The 20,833-nt window shown below is 40.6% G+C and overlaps 1 protein-coding gene across 1 annotated transcript in view; it reads right to left on the reverse strand.

The window, feature by feature from the left end:
• Positions 1-2,523: 2,523 nt before the first annotated feature.
• MYH11 (myosin heavy chain 11) overlaps positions 2,524-20,833 on the reverse strand; it is a 63,399-nt gene continuing 45,089 nt past the window's right edge. The window contains exons 20-42 of the mRNA XM_082313421.1: positions 20,620-20,780; positions 19,655-19,763; positions 18,620-18,751; positions 18,122-18,328; positions 17,589-17,726; positions 16,806-16,929; positions 16,184-16,355; positions 15,396-15,608; positions 15,119-15,263; positions 14,824-15,030; positions 13,650-13,754; positions 13,395-13,547; positions 12,740-12,988; positions 12,269-12,481; positions 11,377-11,589; positions 10,520-10,681; positions 9,625-9,753; positions 8,975-9,063; positions 8,608-8,731; positions 8,239-8,447; positions 7,568-7,676; positions 6,932-7,104; positions 2,524-2,832 (exon numbers count right to left, since the gene is read on the reverse strand). Coding sequence (XP_082169547.1) covers positions 2,694-2,832; positions 6,932-7,104; positions 7,568-7,676; positions 8,239-8,447; positions 8,608-8,731; positions 8,975-9,063; positions 9,625-9,753; positions 10,520-10,681; positions 11,377-11,589; positions 12,269-12,481; positions 12,740-12,988; positions 13,395-13,547; positions 13,650-13,754; positions 14,824-15,030; positions 15,119-15,263; positions 15,396-15,608; positions 16,184-16,355; positions 16,806-16,929; positions 17,589-17,726; positions 18,122-18,328; positions 18,620-18,751; positions 19,655-19,763; positions 20,620-20,780 — 3,675 coding nt within the window. The 3' untranslated portion in view covers positions 2,524-2,693. The remainder of the gene's footprint in view (positions 2,833-6,931; positions 7,105-7,567; positions 7,677-8,238; positions 8,448-8,607; positions 8,732-8,974; positions 9,064-9,624; positions 9,754-10,519; positions 10,682-11,376; positions 11,590-12,268; positions 12,482-12,739; positions 12,989-13,394; positions 13,548-13,649; positions 13,755-14,823; positions 15,031-15,118; positions 15,264-15,395; positions 15,609-16,183; positions 16,356-16,805; positions 16,930-17,588; positions 17,727-18,121; positions 18,329-18,619; positions 18,752-19,654; positions 19,764-20,619; positions 20,781-20,833) is intronic.

Below are 20,833 nucleotides of genomic sequence, written 5' to 3' on the forward strand. Positions count from 1 at the left end.
GTTTAACTGGGGAGCAGAATAAAGCTTATTTTGAATGCTAGTTGTTGATTCATTTTGAATTTTTTTGCAAGTTGTCACTGTGGTTTATGGACAGATGTCTGCTACCATTTTCTCATCTGTTTCTGATCAGTGAAGCTAAAAGAGACATTGTTTTGCTGAATCATATGCAGAGGTTTTCCTACATCCCTTTCTTCTCACGGTTTCCTGCCCTAAGGAATGTAAATATGCCACAGCTAAAGATGCCTCTGGGATTTACAGTGCTTAGCATTGGCATTGCTCTCTCTCAAAATCTTGAATTCTGGCTGTTCTAACATGATTTTTGTCCTCTCCTCTCACACAGGGAGTTGAGAGACTTTTCTTACCCATGAGGAGCAGAAGCGCATGGGCTACTTTGTTAGTTGTGCTGACACGTGGACTACGGTTCAGTGAACTGTGTAGCCTGGAGGCATCAGTCAAGACAAGTTGCATTTTCCTTATCATGCCAGAATTTGCCTGCTTGGTGAGCAAGTTGGCTTGCAGTCAGATTGAGACACAGCATTGAGACAAGGTAGAAAATTGGAAAACCGTGGCTGTGCTAGTATTGTGTATTTTACAGATGTATTATTAATGTGACTACAGATATAATCAGACAGACTATGGGTGGATATGCTGTTGAGAATTGTCAAAATAATTCAGTCCAGAACAGTCACCTCTGTAATGGTACAGAGAGGAACTTTTTTTGGGAGAGGAACTTTAGTTCAGCCACTGTTGCAGAAGGATGCTTTCTGTGGTGTTACTAAAGAAACTCCGATTCCCTATATTGTCACAAGCTTTGCAGAACAGGGACTGGAACCTGAGTTTCTCAAGTGATAGGGCAGTGCTCTAACCATCGGACCAACCTCTACCATTATGTTATGAATTTTCTAGATTAATTCCTTTTAGAAGGGCTTCACGTTCAGTTTGCTGGTTCTGCTCCAAGCATCGGTGCTTAAGAACATTCTAGATGAAGTTTGACTTCCTTGGTCTCCTTGTTCCCACACATTGCAGGCTCACAAGCTGTGTGCTTAACAGCCAGCTCTTGTGCATATTTACAGAGCTGGGCTGTGTGGCTTATCAAGCAATGAAAAGGTCTTATCTGATAGCTCCTAACCCCCTTCCTCTGCAGCTTGTCATCTTAATTGCTCTAAATGGGTTCTTACCTAAACTCTTCCTTTGCTCTTTCATGAGCAGAGAGAATTCTTTGGGCTCTGATCCTGCTGGCTAAATGGTGCTTAGTCTGAATCTCCAGTTCATGATCTCTGTGCCTTCTGGAACAACACTTAGATTTAGAAGATGATTGCATTAGCTGTCAAGGTGGATGTTTTTGCATGACTTGCTCTCCCTGTAGTCACACTGCTTAAGGTTTACTTACTGTGCAATCTAAGACATCGAGTAAACTCGCTGTACTCGATTCAGAGCAATTCTACACCTGGCTTTGCTGTGCTCGGCTCTCTACTGCCCCAGCGTGACCACAAAACTAGCTGCTGTCTGACATACTAGAGCTGCACGCATTTGTAGTAGGTCCAGGTAGTTCCCAGGCTGCGGTCCTGTTGGAGTGCTCCAAAAATAAAAAGTAACTGTGTGTTAATGCCTTAACGCAGTACAGCTTGGCTTGGATCACTGCATTCAGTGTGGGCTGCTGTTTCTAATTGTTTTCAGCCTGCTTTAGAGGCTTTAGTGGGAACTATCCCTGTGCATACAGACTTCAAGGGTGGGTTCAGCTGCCTAAAGACAGACCCTTAGGGCCCTGCCTGCTTTCCAGCTGCTGTACCAGAATGCTGCAAGTCGTCTGCATGTCTTGTGTAATGTCTGTCAGCCCTTGGATGCATCCTAGGGCACCTCAGTTAGCACCACGTGTTCATGAGGTAACCAAACCTGTCCTAAGTACTTCATGTCATTTTACATTCAGCTCCGTGTACATACTTTTTTTTATTTATTCCTTCAAAAGCAATTGCTTAGGAGAAAATTGGGTTTTTGTTCTAACAATTACAGATGACCTCTTCTAAAAAGTATTTGAGTTGTAAAGAAGCTCTACTGCATGCCCTGTTCCCTGCAAGCATGCTGTATTGCACCCAAGTGACACCTTTACACAAGAATACTGGAGTAGTTTTTATAGCCTTTTATTAGTGTGTAAGCACATCCATGGTGCATATAAAACTGTAACAGTTGACTTAATTTGAACAAATGATATTTTATTTTTCAGTAAGTGATTAAAAAGGCACTTCCACCTTGTGAATGGTGCATCGGGGTGTAGTAACCAGGAAAAAAACCCTATATGAATTGAATACTCAAGACAAAATGAAAGTTTAAGAAAAGATTAACTGACCAATGCCTTTTTTTTTCCTACAACAGTCTCACAAATCCTGTGTAAACTATAGTTCACTGAGATTTAAATCATCTGAGCTACTAGAACTCACTTTCTGGAAGATTCTCAAAGTGAATCACTCTGAGTGTTCTAAAAAAAAAAAAAAAACCCCACCTTTTCAAATACACTTCATTGTAAAGTAAGTTTTGGAGTACTTTTAATGCCAACCTATACGTTGGAGACAAGGCAGTTGTGCTTTTATCATTGTCAGAGGAGTGGGTGTATGTGACCTTGACACTAAGAGTAGACTTATACAGTGCTAAATATCGTCCTCCCTCCCCTTGCTGCAGTGCAATGTTTTTAAGCGTGTTTATTCACTGGCTTTTGTTCCATTGAAATCTCCATCTCTTGCATCCATTTCTTCATCACCTACTTCTGTTGCATTCTCAATTACTCTTCTGCCTCCGGATCTACGGGGTGGGGCAAAAGATGCTGGCTCATTTCCCCTCCTGCAGTAAGAGGGGGAAAAAAAAAAAAAATCATGTGTTAGGTCATTTGCAGTCCTCACAAATAAACATAGACTTTTGTAATAGTAAGTGTGGGGCTGTTGTTTTTAAATGCAGAACAGCCAAGAGTTGTGGGTCTCTAATACAACTTTCTGTTCTGTAGCATAAAAGATTAATTTGTGGACAGGTTGAGACTCCTGTTGCTTGGAACTGTGATGGGATTCCTGTTCTTGTGCTTAAAGTTCTCTAAATAGTTTTATCTGCCCCAACACCCCCCTACTCTTCCCTTCATCTCACTGTTTTCCCCTATGGGGACTGCAACTGGTTGTGCTTGGAAGGGATGGGAAAGGGGACTGCTTGTACCCACAACAGCAGGGCAGTGTCCTTCCTGTCCCTTTAGAAGAGCAAGGGGGGAGAGCGAGCCTGTGCTGAATTTCTGACCTGCAGTCTGAATAAGCCCACCACTTACTGAAGGCCCATGAGACCTGGGACTGGAGCAGTGCTGTGGATGTCGGCAGGCATTTTTGAGCCCACAGTCCCTCTCTGCAAAGGCTGCGTTGGTCAGAGCACCACGTGTGCTTTGACACGTATGGCATCCTAGGTTGTGAGTAGCTCCAATCTCTCTCCCAGTGGAGAGAGCAAACCATTGCTGCTTTGGAACTATGTTGTAACTCAGGTGCTGACACTGAACAGTGCCAGTATCTTGCAGAAGAGCTTACAGCAAACGCTTTTTCCCATCTTACCCCCTCTTCCTCTCCCCTCTCCCTCCCATCCCCATATATTTCATAGCCACAGCCCAAGGCAGGGACGCTTTGGTCCTCAAGGTTAATTTTTTGGGGAGGTGTGAGCAAGTGAGACAGAAGATGGGATTGCCTCTTCTTGGCCTCCATTGCTACTGTGCTACAAAACGCTTATGTTTTGTAACATGGCCTCTCACTTGCCCCTCATTAAGCAAACCTTTGTAAAGGCTTGAGACCACAGACATAAGCAATAAAATAAATTCATGATAACTGAATGTAGTGCCAAAATTACTAATTTGATGTTAAATACATCCAACTCTGCACTTTTGGGTACAGCAATCATGCATAAATATTTAAAGGCTTGTCTTGTCCTTGCAAAAGACTAAGCCGGTGGTGTCCTTTCTGAAGCAGCTATTTAAGTCCAAAGTTCAGTATTCTGTACAAGGGAAGTGGGTAGGACCATTGGCTGGACTATATATTTGAGGCACAAATCTGTGTTTCCAAGGTGGAAATGTGACATATAGTCTGTTTTCCACAATTCTGCCCTTAAACTTCATTGTGAGCAAGCAATTAGCTGGATAATAAAGCTTCATTTAAGATCTGCTGTTAGTTAACCTCAGTTGTTCCGGTGCCGATGGCATGTATTGAACGCAAGGGTGTGTCATTTCTACGCTGGCACGTCCTTGACAGAGTCTAACAGCAGTGTCTACTATTTATGGTAGCAGATATTTATTATTACTGTTTAACAAGAAAGGTCAAGTTAGGTCAGGAAATTCATTAATTCTTGTCAATAAAGGTCTCGGTCTTCACCGGGAAGAACTCTTTACCCCCTTGGACTCCTGCTATCTGGACTCAATTACTCATGAGTCATTTGTAAGAGAACTCTTTTTATGCTGAGTAATTCACTGAAGTGCTATAAGAGAACGTGGGACTGGTTGGGAGTAACAAGAGTCTAACCAAATTGTGCAGTATGGTTTTGGCTACAAAGAAGTGAACTTCCTATCACACACTAACCACTTATTAATATAAACAGTTGCAATATGCATAAACTTAATACTTCATCAAACTGGTATTGGCCCAGTGGATAAACACTTTCTGTTTATATCAGTTCCTCTTAAACAGGTTTATGGGTTTGGTAATACTCATGTGGTCATTCGCATTAGTACCTCTAGAAAAATGCGTCTAGTTGAGAGAAGCCTTAAGCATTAGTGTTTGCTTAGCATCTCTGTATTTAATCTACCTTTGAACAAGTGCTACTGGAGTAGTGCTTGAATAACAGTCTGATTGGAAATATTAGGCTGACTAAAAGGCACATGCAAGGACAAGACATCATCTTTAAATATTTGTGTATTCACAGCAAAATCCAGCATATGTAAAATACAAGATATACAAATATTACAAGGCAGTAGCTCTTTAATTTTTGCAACAGCAGGTATTACTCCTATCTCCAGAGAATGTGATAAAGTATAATATAATGCTGTGCTTGGTTACAGTGTCAATAATAATTTCTGCATCCGTGCTTTGTGTTTTAATAACAGTAGACAAGCAATGTAATGTCTGAAAAATAGCTCTAAAAGCCTAAGTAATAGCTCTTTGTAAACAATACAGGCACAGAGTGCTATGTAATGAAAGGCAAGATTTTTGCTTTTGTCTGCGATTGTGTGGTGTAAGTGTGATAATTCACATGCAAGTAGAGATCTTCCCAAATCTCAGGTGAGTTAGATGGGATCTTACCTTAGAGCCAGCATAACAATATGCGTAAGAAATACTGTGAAATTCTGATGGCATGCTGTGACACTTCATATTCATTAGTCCTTTTAATCAATTTTACTAATCAATGGTGTATTTGATTTGAAAAATTTTAATCTTTGTGGCTGTGCACACAAAGATGAGGTGCAAAAAAGACAATTTTCATGCAGAAAAATTCAGAGTACTTTATTAGGTACTCTGTCGGTAGAGCTTGTGAGAATGCAACATTGGTAAGTCTACATCAGTACATAACCTGCTTGTAAGAAAGATGTATCATTCTTGAACAGCTGATGACAGCTAGATTATTGTAATATTTGTCTCTTTTGATAAAACAGATTAATACCAAGATATCCAAGCCTTCACAGTTTGCAGAAACCTCACATAATTTTTACTTGGGCCAACGAAAATGGAAATTTGTGCAACACAAGCTAGCTGCAAAGTTGAAGGCATGGTACCTGCTTAGTCATGCGAAGGTTCCTGTGTCCCTCTGAAACAGAGATAAAGAGTCCCGGGCAGTTATACTAAGCACATGGTCATGATCAGGGGTAGGTAGATTACTTTTAAATAATTAAACAAAGTACATTACAGCCAATTACATTACAGTTAGATAAAACAAAAAAGCGCCTTATGCTGTTCTGTGTAAAAAGGGCTGGACACAGCCACTCCTTTGTAAAGCAGCCAGGAGCGTGCACCACCCAAGATGGTGCTAATGGAAAAGGCTACCACATGACTAACTCTTCACTTTGAGGTAAATCCACATCTGAAGGCTCATGCATGTTACTGGTAAATACACTGGCAAACCGCTTCAAGAACACAACTAGGCAGGTGCTTTACTTTCATCTGAAATACTGTTGGGTTTAGGTAGAAAGCAAAGGTTTACAGTGTGATGATGCAGATAGAACAATTTCCTTATAATTCAAGTCAGCCTCTTTATTTCAGTGAGTTGGTGTTTCCAAACCCAGTGAGTGCAGGAGAACTCGGGTATGTAGCTGACTGATCACAGCTTTATCTTTTTCCTAGTCAGTTTTAACAAGAAAATGCAAAGGGACATTTTTATCTTTTCCTTGGTCTGATGACACTGAATCCCTTTGTGGTGAAGTCCAAAGCGAGTTTTGGGTAAGAGTCATATAATGTGCTTTGCCTTTTGCCGCCTGTGATGTTGTCTAAGGCTGTTTATGGTTGTTGCGTGTGAGTTGTGCATGTGTGGAAGTGTGAAAAGCACAAGCATTTCTACCCTTTTGTGACTGCTTCTGTACAAATAAATACAGCCATTATATAAGGGGTGTTTTCAAAAGCAACCAAGCCTAATTCTGTTCCTATTTAAGCCAACAGGAGTTTTGATTAGAAAAGGAATAAGGTTTGTGCCATGTTTTCACAGTTGCTCATCTCACAGCTGAAATCCTGAGACTGCTGCAGTCTATGAAATGCACTTCACCTTCTGACTTTGGCCTTTTGTTGTATCTGCCAAGCTAATACAAGGAGTGAGTAACTTGGCAGCATTATCAGTGTCAGTTCTTTATTGAACAGATTTTTTTTTTCACTTCTGTAGTTTAGTTCCAAATTTCAAGGCTGTCAATGAGTGGGAACGGCTATCCCAAACAAGGGCACTCTACCTGAGCTTGCTCTTCAGTGCTGCAACCTCACGGCCCAGGGCTTCGTTACTCTCCGTAGCCTCATCCAGCTCTCTCTGCAGCTTCCTGCGGTTTGCGTTGATGCGCTGAGACTCTTCCTCAGCCTCCTCCAGCTGCCTTTTCAGTTGCTTGAGTCGTGTGTTGCCCTTCTCGGCCTAAAGGGAAATTTTAGAGTAATGCTTTAATTCAAAACAGTTTGAATAGCCTTACATTCCTCATTTTAATTTCATACTTGTCTTAGGAGTTCTTCTCCTGGCTTGCAGGTTGATGTGCATTAGGTAAAGCTAAAATTTTCAAACAAAATGGGTTCATCGTCTCCATTCATATACCAATAAGGATGTTGTGCACAGTCCTGTATATCACTGTGCAGTCAGAGCGTTGCAGCTGGCTGATGGACAAGGACTAGTGCTTTGGCACTTGACTCAGCATGGAAGAAGAATTATATTGTCCCGTCTTTTAGCAAAGGGCTGTATAGCTCTCCCAGCATAGAATCCAGGCAGACAGACTGCTTTCTAGAGGGATATTTCTTTGAGGCAGAACATGGAATCTTCCTTTCTTAGGGCAAAACCTGAAAATCCCTGTGCCCCAGACTAAGACCCTCATGACGCAGTCTGATACCTGATCTTTGTACTGCTCTGCTTGCTTTCTCTCGTCTTCCACCTGCAGCAATGCATCCTTCAGCTTCTTGTCCTTCTGGCGCAACGTCTTGGCTGCAGCCTGCTTCTCTCTGCAAATGACAGCGCAACATTTGGTGATGTGGAAGGTCTGTAGTCATCACCTGCCTCAGGCACGTTGCTCATGAAACTGGCACCAAGGACCCATGTGTTAAAGGCCTTACTGAGTTTAACACATTAATTCTAAGCAAAACTTAAAGGTCATGTTCTTCTGATCAAAACAAATATGTGTCTTTGCTGTATGCTAGAGGTGCTTCAGGAGATCTGTTCTAGAATGCAAAGTGATTTCCTCAAGAAATAATCCTATAAATGACACAACGTGTTATGGCAATTAACCTGGCAGGGTCATAGGACAGTTAATCTAAAATGTAGGGGAGCGGATCCTTGCCTTTGATACCAGTAGAACTTTTCAGCGACAAAATGGTTCTTAATCAGAACCTGTAACAACTCCAGTTACTGGCCACATGCCTAGGAAATGTTAAGTAAGTGAGAGAATTTACTGAGCCTTAATGACACTGAGAACCGGAGGACACGCATCCTGTATGCCTTTGTTTACTTTCTGTCTCATTAACTGGAACAAGAGATGGACAGCTGTGCCCTCTGGGAGACCAGTACCTGGCTTCCTGTTCCAATTGCTCTTCAAGAGAAGCAATTTTGGCCTCCAGAGCAGCAATTGTAGCTTTGAATTTGGACTTCACAGCTCCCTCCATCTCTTGCAGCTTACTCTTCAGCTCTTTGTTCTGTCTCTCCAGTTGCTGCCGAGCATTTTCGTTCTTCTGTGCAGTCGAGCGCTCTGTTGCCAGCTCATTGTTCAGCTGCTCTGCCTGCAAGGGTGAGAATGGATGCTGTCAAAAGTGTTGCACGCTTTCAGAGAAATGACAGGTGGCAATTTGGGGTGGCAATTCTCCAAATATTTATTTAGAACCACAAATAGCTTTCACTGGCATACAAACAGAAAGCGACATGTGCTGAAATGAGCTCTACCTGTTGTACTGCTTTCCTCATGCGATCACCCATTGCCTCTATGTTGCCTTGCTCCTCTTCTAGCTCTTCCTCCAGTTGGGCAATTCTTGCCTCCAGGCGCCGTTTCTCATCCTGAAGGCTTGTCCTGTAAGTTTAAATAAGTGTGTGGTAATGGCTCTGACCAGTTGAATGTGTCTGAAACTATTGTGAACTGCCAATAATTCATAAAGAAAAGAGAATTAGATATTTCAATGAAACTAGTCATATGTGTGCGTGTTGTGTTGTCAAGACCAGACGGCTGTCGGGAGAAGAACATAACCTCTCTTGGCAGCAATGCAACAGTCAGCAGCATGTTTACAGCCTTGTGAGTAATCCAGTCTATTCCTACCTTCCAGAAGTAGCGCTTGCAAGTTCCTCTGCCATCTCTTCTTTCTCCAGATCTGCTTGTTTGCGAGCTCTCTCTGCAGCAGCCAGATCCTAGGAGAAAAGGAAAAGGCAGCATAGTAAAGAAATGAGCAAGGAAGTGTTCAGACAAACAGTTATAGCATGATACACAAGACTAAACTTTCTAAAACAGGTATAAGATGGGTTGTCTTGTTAACGGAATAAATTCTTGTCATATCATAAGTCCTAGGGAAGTACAATGAAATACACTTTATTCAGCCTGTCAGCTGGCTTCTGTTTTATTGGTTTTAGTCACAAGATTGACATTTAATACACGTAGGAGTAATAGCACTAACAAGACTTCAGGAATTTATAGCTATTGACAACAATTTGTGTTGGATCATACAGTTCATTTCCCTTTAAGACTGGTGAACTGTGCCTTCCTCCAAGGTGATTTTTTTCAGCTTAATCTGGCTATGCTTAGATGTAGGTCCAACAACTTTAGTAGAGTGCATGGAGCACATGGAACCTGTTACAAGTGCTGCTTATAGCTTTCCATCCCCAGTAGCTATTACATTATTTCATTGCAGTTCTGTTTTGCTGCTGAAGGTCATGAGTAGTCTGCTTCACACTGCTCTAAGTTTCCCACTTTACCTCTTGAAGCTGGATGAGTTCTGCTTCCAGGCCCTTTGCTTTCTTCTCATTTTCTCTGGCTGTAGCAAATATTTCTTCTCTGGCAGCCCGTGCATCATCCAGCTCTCGTTGGTAGTCCTTCATCTGAGCCTTGTTGAGAAGAATAACAGAGATTTATTTTTGTCTGGCTTTATTACAGTTTCAGTAGAAAGAAATTTGGACAGAATAGAGCACGTACACATTTACATAGTCATAATGCCTGCTTAAATTATATTTTCTGAAGAGATCAGCTAGCACACGTTGGAAAGGCCTGAAATGCTATTCCAAGAAGAGCGATGCTTCCACTCGCACACTGCGGCTTTTGTAATGCCTCTTGTCCTTATTTCCTTTGAGTATTTGAGTACGTGTGCAGTCTTAATCTTTCCGATACATCCCTTTTTGTTGTTTCGCTGTCAGCATATGACAGAACGGTTGATATGGAGACTTACATTATAAATAGGAAAATGCTAATTCAGAGACAACATGATTTCTGAACAGTTTTTTATTCTTTTGAATCAAGTGTTAGAACCAGGATTGAAGCCTTGTAATAGATTTTATCCTGTAGCCCTTTGTCTACATGGGAATCTATGTTTTCCTTCATGTGGGTAGGTCAACAGCAGATGAGTGTTGGCCAGAGAATTTTGGAAGCTCTCTGCAATGATGAAATTTAAGATTTTCAGGGTTTGCCATGTGAAGTTTTCCATTGTTATTCAAACTGAGCATTACAGTACAGATCCTTGAATCTGCAAGTCTAGTGAAAACTCCCCCTCTAACCAATCGTGTAACAGACATCAAGTTCACAGGCGTCACCTAACTTTCACATTGTGGCTGTACAAAAGAGACCAGTGGGAAAAACTGTATTTGTAGGATTACATACCTGTAATTTGCGAAGTTGTTTGATGGCTTCTTCCCGAGCTTTATTAGCAGAATCAGCTTGGCTTTCTAGATCTTTAACATCAATCTCCAGCTTCTTTTTGGCTGCAGCTGCCAGGGCACGTTGCTTCCGCTCATCTTCCAGTTCTGTTTCATATTCATGGAGCTGATCATTAAAGAAAACAAGTTTAGGAAAGTCCTTGAGCACACTTAAACACTCTGTGTATGTCTGAATAATGTATACAGCCCCCTATATCTCTATTAATTGTGATTCCCCTGGCAGTTAAAATACATTTCCATTTTGTCCAAAAATTAAAGATTCTTGAAAGGAGTCAGCAATTTGGGTTCTGTATTCAGGGAAATATGTATATTACAAGATGATGACTACAGTAGTTGTCCTTGCTACACTATGATATACAAATGTGTCCTTGCAACACTATGATATACAAATAGGCTGTGCCCTATCTGTTTTCATTTCCAACACTTTTGTATCCTTTCAGTGTACCTTGGGAAGGCAGATACATTAGAAGCTGTCTCTTTTCACTTACACTGAGAATATAGGGAAGGTTCTTCTGACTGTGTCAGAAATAACAATTCGTATGTTTTATACTATATTGGTTGTAGTGTTAAATTGCTACATCTGTTGGCAATCGTGCACCTGCTACTGAAACAGGAAAAAAACGTTATGCAGTTTTGTGCCTTTTTTAGTACAATAACTCACTCTTTTTTTTATTTGCCAAGCACAAGGCAATATAATGTTTTCTTCTCATTATAGTGAGGTGCTTTTAATAATGGCATGAGGCTGGGGACTTTCAACTGGCTTGGTTAGATATTTACAAAGGCAGTAATAGGGAATAGTACCTGTTTAAGGAGTTGTCTTCTCTTCTCCTCATTCTGTTCATCTCTGGCTTGTAAATCTCTTTCAAACTGGCCTTTCAGGGCCTGCATATTAACCTCCAACCTGAGTTTGGCGTCTTCAGCAGCCTGTAGCTCATCCTCTAGCTCTTCTAATTGTGTCTTCATCTCTTCTACTTGTTGTTCAAGGGTCCGTTTAGATTTCTCCAATTCGTGGACCTTTCAAGCAATGAAAATTTAGTAGACTTGTTGTAAGAAATAAAAATAATTCTAGTTAAACACAGTCCACCTGCAGTATAGGCCGCATTTGAAAATATCGGCTGTGGAAAATGAATGAACTAATTTACACTGAAAATGGTAAATTAGCATTTTTTGTACACTTGCAAATCTGTCTTAAAATAACCTGAGATTCTTTTTATCCCAAACTTTTATTTTCAATCTACTCAAGTATCATAGTTTAATTTATTTAGTATTAGAAGTAGTATTATCATATCAGTGTAATAAAAGAAGTGATTGGCAATGCATCAGCGGAAATTTGCGGCAGCTATACAAGTAAATGTTAGGCTGGTGGCAAAGTCAAACATAACTAATAAAATCAGATTTCAAGACTTTACAACTTCAAAGCTGCTTAATAAACTAGTAAATTATTTAGAATTCTTTAATGTTTTTTCAGTCTTAGAAATCAATAAGTCATATTAAAAATAAAGATGGCTTACAGTTACTTTGCCAAGTCTCTGGAAAGTTTGGGCACAAATGGCATAATCTTTGAATTCTGTATCTGATCTTGCTGAATGGATTTGCGTGCTACAGAGAATTTCCCACACTGAAAACAATGATCTGTTTGTTAGCTGCTATTTTAAGTTATGGTTGTGGAAATTGTTCTAAGCCCAAAACTTACATTCTTGCCAACATCATCTTTGGAGCTAACAAGATCTTCCATTTCAGCTTTCAACATTTTGTTCGTTCTCTCCAGTTCTTCTTTGGCTTCCAAAGCCTCTTCAAGTGCTCGGGCCAATGACAAAGCCTTTGTTTCTTTTTCTCTAGCTTCAGCTTCTGCTCTGTCCCTTTCATCTGCATATTTTGAAGAGATGTTTTTCTCTTCAGCTAGCATCTGTAAAAAGGTAGTGTTAATACAAGAAGTCATTAGTAATAGGGTTTTTCTATTGCAACTGTTTTGTCAGTTGTTAATCACAGAGAAAAATCTCTGCTTTTTATAAATGTATGTAAATACAAAATTAAACAGTGTATGCGTAATTAAATTTTAGTTTATTTTTTGTCCCTGCTTTATCTTTCACTAAACCAGTGGACTCTCTGTGAGTTCCGGAGAAGTTAGGTGATAACACAGCAAGGGAGAATCTTAAATCCATACCTGATCAAACTTCTTCTGTTTCTTCTCCAGGTTGGAGACCAGCTGACGCTGGTTGTCTAAGTCCACCACCAGGTCATCCAGCTCCTGCTGGAGTCTGTTCTTGGTTTTTTCCAGTTTGTCATAAGAAGCAGCCTTTTCCTCAAACTGTTGTGTGAGACTTTCAATTTCCTTCTGAAGTTTCTTTTTGCCTTCTTCCATCATTTCTACTGTGCTGGAATATTCCTGTAGCTTCTTCTTAGAGTCAGAGAGCTGAAATTTGAATTCAGAGGATAAATCTTTATAGTAGTGACAACAAAGCTTGGCAGAGAAGATGGCCAGGAGACAACCAAGACCCAGAAATCTTATCTAGTTTGACCCATCCCCCAGCCTTCATAAAATGAGGCAGACCGCACACCTAGTATGCACATACAGGCCTAGTATGCAAGACTATCTTGGGAGCTACCTTGGATTTGTACCTGTCCTAGAGATCATGCTTTAAAGAGGAGAGAGACTGCTGGCTCCATTGTAGAGCTTTACTGATGCCATCTGGGCTAACAGCACTAGTTCCCTGAAGGTCCATGTGCTGTGGCAGGATAGTTCTATGGATCTGAAACCTCTGGAATTACTGACAAAGCTCTCGGTGATGGAGCTAGTGATTTAGCTATGGCACTGATACCTGTATTGTCAGTGTTGAAATATGTCTCTCCAGATTTTGTTTTGCTTCTACTTCTTCATCCAACTGCTCTTGCAAGCTGTTCTTCTCATCCTCCAGCTGACGAAGCTTGGTAGACACATTTAGCTTCTGCCGCGTTTCTTCCTGAAGCAGCTCCTACAGTCACCACATCAATTGGCAATACAGTCATTAGTTTAGGTCTTTTTGTAACGCATTTTATAAATATTGTAGGTGAGCTGTTACTGGATGAAAGTTTACCTGTGTATCTTGTAGCTGAGATCCTAGGGTTGCAACATCTTTGGTCAGTTTGATTGTCTTGCTTTCTGCTTCATTGAGCAAACCAGTAACATTTTCAATCTCAACCTATGAGACACCACAGTGAATAAACTCAAGTTATTTTGCTCAACTTCAAAATCGTCCTCTAAACTTTAGTTTGCTCTAGATTGAAATCTTAACTTTGAACAGGATCTGAATCTGCTCCTATGCTCTGGGTCACCTCAAGCACCAACAGTGCTTCCAGCTTAACTGGAATTCACAATTTTGCCATAAGTTTTCTGGACAATATGTGGGATTTAAATCCTGTGGAACTAAATCCTCCACACAAACTCTGCAGTGTCTGCACATGCCATCTTTGTGACCTATGTATTAAGATGACCAAGGTCTAATGCCATTTTTGTCTAGTTTACCTTAGTATTTTATTATGATATATCAAAACCTAGTCATATTCATAAGTTAATACTAATATACTCCTTTCAATGAATTGCAAAGGGGAATGGGGACTTTTGTGGATTTTCCTTCCTCTTCCCAAGACAGAAGTTGATGCATTTTGATTATATTTTCTTATTTATCCACTAACTTAAAATAATAAAGAAAAGCTTACTGCTGCTATGAACAAAGTTGTAACAATAAGCTTGATTAGTATTGCTGGACATCATTGAACATCTACCAAAGAACCATTTTAAATTATCTTTAGTTATTTCTTATTAGACACTACGTCATAGATAAATGAGCATTCTCCTTTCATTGTCATTTTTTCTGAGCACATCTTATGTGTTTAATAGCTGTTTAATCCATTTCCAGAAGCCACATTCCTATCAATGTTCCCCACCACCCGAAAATGAACAAACAGAAAGAAACTCTGTAAAACACGCAGCACAGTCACTGAACCAGTGGTGGCATTACATACTGCAAGGTGCACAGAGGGATGGGACTGAAAGCTCTCACTTCCATGAGACAGAGTGGTTGTAATTGTTTAATTGTGTGATAATTGAGGTAGGAGTTCAAGGTAGGAACCCTACAGATGACAAAAAAAATGAGCATTTCAGCTGAAGTTGACAGGGCCAGGATTCCTCCAGATATACCCTCACAGAACAGTATAAACTGGTCTTCTCAGGCCCAAGGTGTCACAGCAAAAGGTCAAACTCCTTCCTACCTGTAACTTATGAACTTTTTCATTGAGTTCTGTCCGAACACGTTCTCCATCAGTGTATTTGGACTGTAACTCCTGCAGCTGTACTTCCAGCTTCTTCTTTTTGTGCTCCACATCTTGTTTGGCCTGATTCAGGCTCCTGACTTCATTAACCAGATCAGCGTTTTCTTTCTCCAGTGTCTGTTTGGTCTTATCCAAGTTTGCTTTAGCCTACAAGCATGAAGTGAAGAAAGATGATCTGTAAAAGGAAGCTGTGTTATCTGGTGGATAGTTTTCAGTAAGATGGATTGCTGTTTACCCGTTTAAATTGTTCCAGCTGCTCTGTTAGCTCTTCTACAGCTTGAGTGTGCTTTTGCCTCATCTCCTGGACCTGGGCTTCATGAGTTCGAGTCTCCTCTTCCAGCGCTCTCTTCAGCACTGTGACCTCCTGTTCACGCTTTGCTCTGGAAGGTAACATACATAAATGGAGCAGCAGCAGATAGATAAGGGAAAATAGCACTACTGCACAGTTACTAGACAGTATTGTACTGAGCTTGGTGACGTTGATTTTTGGCCCGTGTGCTATGTCTCCATACCTGAGCTCTTGCTGGGTGGCTGTGGTATCCAAAGTATCCTCAAGTTCTGTCTTAAGAGCCTCCAGCTCTTCACCTAGGTCTCTCTTCTGTTTTTCTGCTTTGTTTCTTGCAGCTCTCTCAGACTCCAAGTCTTCCTGGAGGTCAGAGATGTGAGATTCCAATTCACGGATCTTCTTGAGGGCATTGTTCTTCTGACTAGTTTCATCTTCAAGCCTGAAAAGAGAGTATTTAATTTTATATATTAAAAAAAAATAATTTCACTTTGAGGAAATCAGTATACAGAGATTAAAGGTTTATAGGTTCTGTGTAAGAAAGTACCAAAGAAAGAGGGGGGACCGATGCAAAAAGGATCTAGCAACTGTACTTTATCAGGACACAATGCCTGGAGACGCTGATCTGCCGATTCAGCAAAAGTTTTGGTTGAGTGTTCTCCCTCTTAAATTTATACAGAAAATCCACTGAGACTCTGGAGTGGATCAAGGTCAGACTCTTAAGTAATTTCTGCCTTTTGCCTATGAAGTATGTTGTTACATTTCATTTTTTACTTGGCAGCACTGCCAATGCCATTGGGAAGAGGAGTTTTTATTGATAGCTGGAGGTAAGTTCATGTGTCTATAGGCAAACAATAGTATGATTATTTTTCGCAAAAGGATATTTGGGGAAAGCATGCAGGGAGGATGTAACAGAGAGATGAGATTCATGGCTGCAGCATCTCGGTGTCTGGGAAGGGGAGAGACATATGTTCCAGCCTGTGTTTTCAACCTGCGTGCAGATTCAGGAGTGAATACCTGGCTAGAGCAGCCTGCAGCTCTTCCTCCTTCTTGGCTAGTTGTGCCTTCAGCTCAGCAATCTGTGCCTGGAGCTCTGCGATTTGCTCATGTAGATCACTTGACTCCCCTTCCAACTTCCTCTTAATTTTCTCCAGTTCTTGTCTGCTCTTCTCTTCTTTCTTCAGTCGCACTGAAAAAGTAAGGATTTTGGTCATGGGAGGGTGTTAGTGCAAGGAGTCCTTAATCTGATCTTAAACTTAGGCAAAAAAATGTTCTGGCCTCCAGTGAGGCCCTACATTTAACTACAAGTCACTGCATTTCTGAAGCAACGTGCAATACCTTGCTGTCATCACTTACTTCTAGCTACCCCAAAGAATCATTTATTTATCTTTCTCCAGAAGAAGCATTATTTTTTCCCCAATTTTCTCTCCTCTGCTCTTTTGTATGTAAAAAAAATAGGTATCTATGGTTTATGCACCCTGGGGTTTTGGTGATTCTCATGCACAAAATGGCTTCAGCATAAGAAATTTGGAAAATACCCCACAAATTTTTTAGAAGTTCTCTCCAGATTCTCTTTATGGTTTTTTTATTGTATGCCAAGGCAAAAAAACCCGCTATAAGCCGCTTTTGTTAATGTTACCTTCGAGTTCTGAAATCATAGATTCATGTTTGTTTTTCAGCTTTGTAAGATTTTTGGCTTTTTCTTCTTCTTCTGCAAGATTTGTTGTTAGATCACTTATTCTTTCCTCAAGGAGTTTTCTTTCCTTAAGAAAAATAAAATACTTCAGTTAATAAAGTTTCTGTCATTGGTGATCGTGAATCAACTCTTTGCCAACTGAAAATGCCCAAGATACCGTCTTTTTATGCTGTATTTCTTGAGACTGTAGTGATACATTTCGATTTGTCAATTACAGAGAAGCTGAGGAGTGGTGTCTACAACTTCCATATTCTCTAATCTGCTGCTATTAGAATCTTGTACTCACTGTAACGGCTGGTAAGTACAGGGCCCAGTTCACAGGAGCATCCCCTTTCAAAAAGTACTGGAATACATGCTTATTTCCAGTTCTAATTATGAAGTTTAGTTGACATTAGTTGAAAACCAAGAGAATTATTTACTCTGCTTGGGGCCAAGAAAATGTGTCTTCCACTGATTATGCTTGACTGCTGTGGGTATTTTGCTTGAAGATATTGTTACCACAACAGACCTCAAAACCAGTAGTTTTACACAATTTTGAATTGTTTAAATGAGCATGCAAAAATTATCAGAAACTTGTTCAATAGAGGCTGGACTGATGGTCTGGTGAATCTCTACACCCCTGAGACTGTATAGTCAAGAGTATTCCTGTTGTTCTAGTGGAAGAGCAGGGTTTCTCTCATCTTGCACTATTTTCACAAAGTAAGAAAATGGACCCACAACACTTACCTTGGTTAGCTTGTTATTCTGATCTTCCATTATGAGAATATCATCTTCCATTTTCTTTATCTTGCCATCTGCTGTTACTTTTTCAAGTTGCAGTTTCTGCCTTGCAGCTTCTTCTTCTTCCAGCTGTTCCTCAAGGTCCTTTGAGGGGAAAAAGAAACCCACAAAACATGAATTCTGGAAATAAAATACCGCTTAGATCATAGGAAATGCTTAATGTTTGTCGTTGTATGTGGGGTATGTTGTAGACTTTGTTGTTTTATTAAGAACTAGACAATCTGTAATGATTGGTGATTTAGAAGGAAAGATCTGTTAAAATATTTTTTTAGAGAAAAGATTGTTTAAAATTGAGATGGGGAAGAAGAGAACTCTGGACGAAAGAATATCAATTGATTGTTCTTACTTCAGCGGCACAGGCACATATTCTACAGAGGGCTGCGTAGTATTACTTTCATAGGATCTGAGGTTTGCCAGTCTCCATTTTTTCTCTGTGAGAGACAAGTTATTGTCTGTATTTGTCACTTATGCCTCCTTACCAGCATTTGTTGTTGCATCTTTTTCTTTTCCGCTTGCAACTGCTGGCTGCGCTCCTCCTCTTCCTCAATTCTGGCTTCCATCTCATGCAGAATCTCTTCCAGCTCTTGTTTCTTAGCAGCTAAACGGACTCTCATCTCTTCAGCTTCAGCATACAGTTCAGTTTCTGCCTGAAGTTGTTCCTGAAGGAGGTTCTTCTCTTCACAAAGCTATGCAAATAAAATGGATAGGAAGTTAAGACTTGGATTGTGAATTGCCCCACAGTGTCTTTTTATTAGATAGTCCTAGTGTACAGGCAGGCAGCTCCACCACAGGTTCTTGTGTGGACATTAGGCCTCTTCTGAAGTACCTGGGAGTTTGTCTGCACTGAACTTTTGTTCTGGACCATCGCTGTGAATACAATCATGAGTACAAAGAAAAAAGACACCTTTATTGTAATAGCTTCTAGAAATGGTGAAAGAACAGCTAGCGTTTCCCGGAGGCTCAGAGGTGTGAGTCACCTGTGTGTGTTTCAGTTCCAGCTCCTTCAATTCACTCTCTGCTTTTTGTTGTCTTTCCTTAGTTTTTTGTAGTTCTTCATCCTTGGCCTGCATTTCTTCCTCTTGGCGGGTGACTTGCAGCAGTGGTTTCACCTGAAAATAAAAAGTTTTTTTAAGAATGTTTTCTGTCAGTATTTATGTTACCGAGCATGGTACTTAAAGGTGCCGGGCTGACTGGCACTGATGGTAGCACTGTCTGTTGTTGCTCAGGTCATGGACAAACGCCATCCAGCCAAGCTTGATGTAAGCATCTTTAAAGCAGCAAGCCTCCGCAGTGCTGCTCTTGGCCATCTCTGTGTTAATTCTTGGACCCTTGTGAGCACCTCTGCCTCCAAAAGTGTCACTTTTTGAATGGCTTCAAGCCTGTTTTCGTCCATTGATAATGTACAAAATCTACACGTTCTGCATAGAAAGGCAACATGCACATGCAGGTGTGTGTTGCTGCCTCTTTCTGGTTGCAGAGGAGGTTGCTGTCAATGCAAGCAGGAACAGTTTTCTGAATCCAAACTGAAGGCCATTCTTGAAAAGAAACTAGGCCTCTTCAATAGGAAAAGAGACTTAATTTGCTTGAGTGCCTAGCAGTAAGATGTTTACTGTCCCAGGTAGGGAACTCCTGAGCTACTGAGTCCCCTGTAGATACAGAACTCTGCATGTTCACAAAATTCAGTTTTACTCTGTCTTCTCATTATTGACCCCTGTGAAATTATTTCATTTTTGGAAATTAAAAGAAGTCCCCAAACATGCAAAATCTTTTATGAATCTCTGCTTAACTAATTTGTTTTCTTCTCAAGCTAGGACTGACTTTAATGTTAATGGCATTATATAACTATCCAGAGTAACTCTAACCCAAAATGTTGTGAAGCTAATGAGGCTCTTGCCATCAGCTGCAACGGACTTTGGAACAAGGAGTGTGCCTGACATGATATGCCTCGGTATCTTGTGCATTTCATTTCTTTTGGAAAGCCGAGGAGAGATTCACCGATAGCAGTCACTCACTTTAGTGAACAGTCTCCACCATTGCCAGTTCCTCAGCTTCAGGTAAGCAGCACAGTTTCTTTGGATAACCTTCATTGCAGTCAGCTGTTGCTGTCTCTTGGCAAAGGCTCTGCGATTAAAAACATAAAGCAAATTGGTTCAGTCTGAGAATACAAGGTGTCTGCAAGATAAACACATTAAGCAAAGAAACTCTGGCATGACAGTCTGCTGATGAGCCACGTGGTTTGAGAAGTCTGGCACAAATTCCTTTGTCACTTAACCAGTGCCTGTGGCTTCTTGAGGAAAGGTGATAATTCTGTTTAGCTTTCTGGTATTTTATTTAGTCTTCTGGTTTTTAGCTGTTTGCACTCCATAGGCAGGCGCAAACCACAAAGCATAGATCCAGTTCTGGATGTGAACATCTTTCCAGAGTACATGGGCACTCAGAACTTGCATCATTCTTGAAACATATTATATTTAAATTTCTTTGCTCGGCAATTTGAAAGCCTTGGTAGTATGTAGAAGAAGGGCATTATTGTTAATAGTTTTGTGACATACATTAACTGAGATCATGCTAGATGATCAGTGCTTCATGCCCAAGCAGCGTAAGAAATTATTTAACGTTTTACAAATGCCAGTGGTGCTGCTACTTGTAATAGTGTGTAAGACTCCAATCATAGGCTAGGATGCTCCTTCTCCTGCTTGTACAAACTCATGTTTAAATGATGGGTCATTGCCTCAGAGAGCTTACTGTACAGAGGGTATAAGTAGCCTCACAAGGTGATTGCTTCCCTGTAATTATACTAATAAGCCTCTTCTGGGCAGGAGGTGAGTCCTTCATCGGACACAAGTTGAGTTCTAATGCAATACAAATAGTAGATAATAATAAAATATCTTAATATCTCCAGTTTGTTCTACAGAGAACTAAGAGCTACTGGAGATACTCTGCTGCAGAGGACATTCTTTTTGTTAGTACATATTCTTACTTTCTTGCTAGGTAGCCTCGGCACTGAGCCTGGAAGGCGATGATAACGTCTGTGATCTTCAGGTCTCTCTCTTCTTCCAGGTGAGCCAGAACACCAGTTCTGAAGAAGATTTTACTCTGTCCAATTCTGTACAAGTTGGGATCAAGTTCTAATGCTTTGATCTGGAGGAAAACAGGGATACTTGTTAACTCCAGTGCTGAAGTTTAGGGTATTA

The sequence above is a fragment of the Platalea leucorodia genome (assembly GCF_965183815.1).
Source record: "Platalea leucorodia genome assembly, chromosome: 5".
NCBI classification, from domain to species: Eukaryota; Metazoa; Chordata; class Aves; order Pelecaniformes; family Threskiornithidae; genus Platalea; species Platalea leucorodia.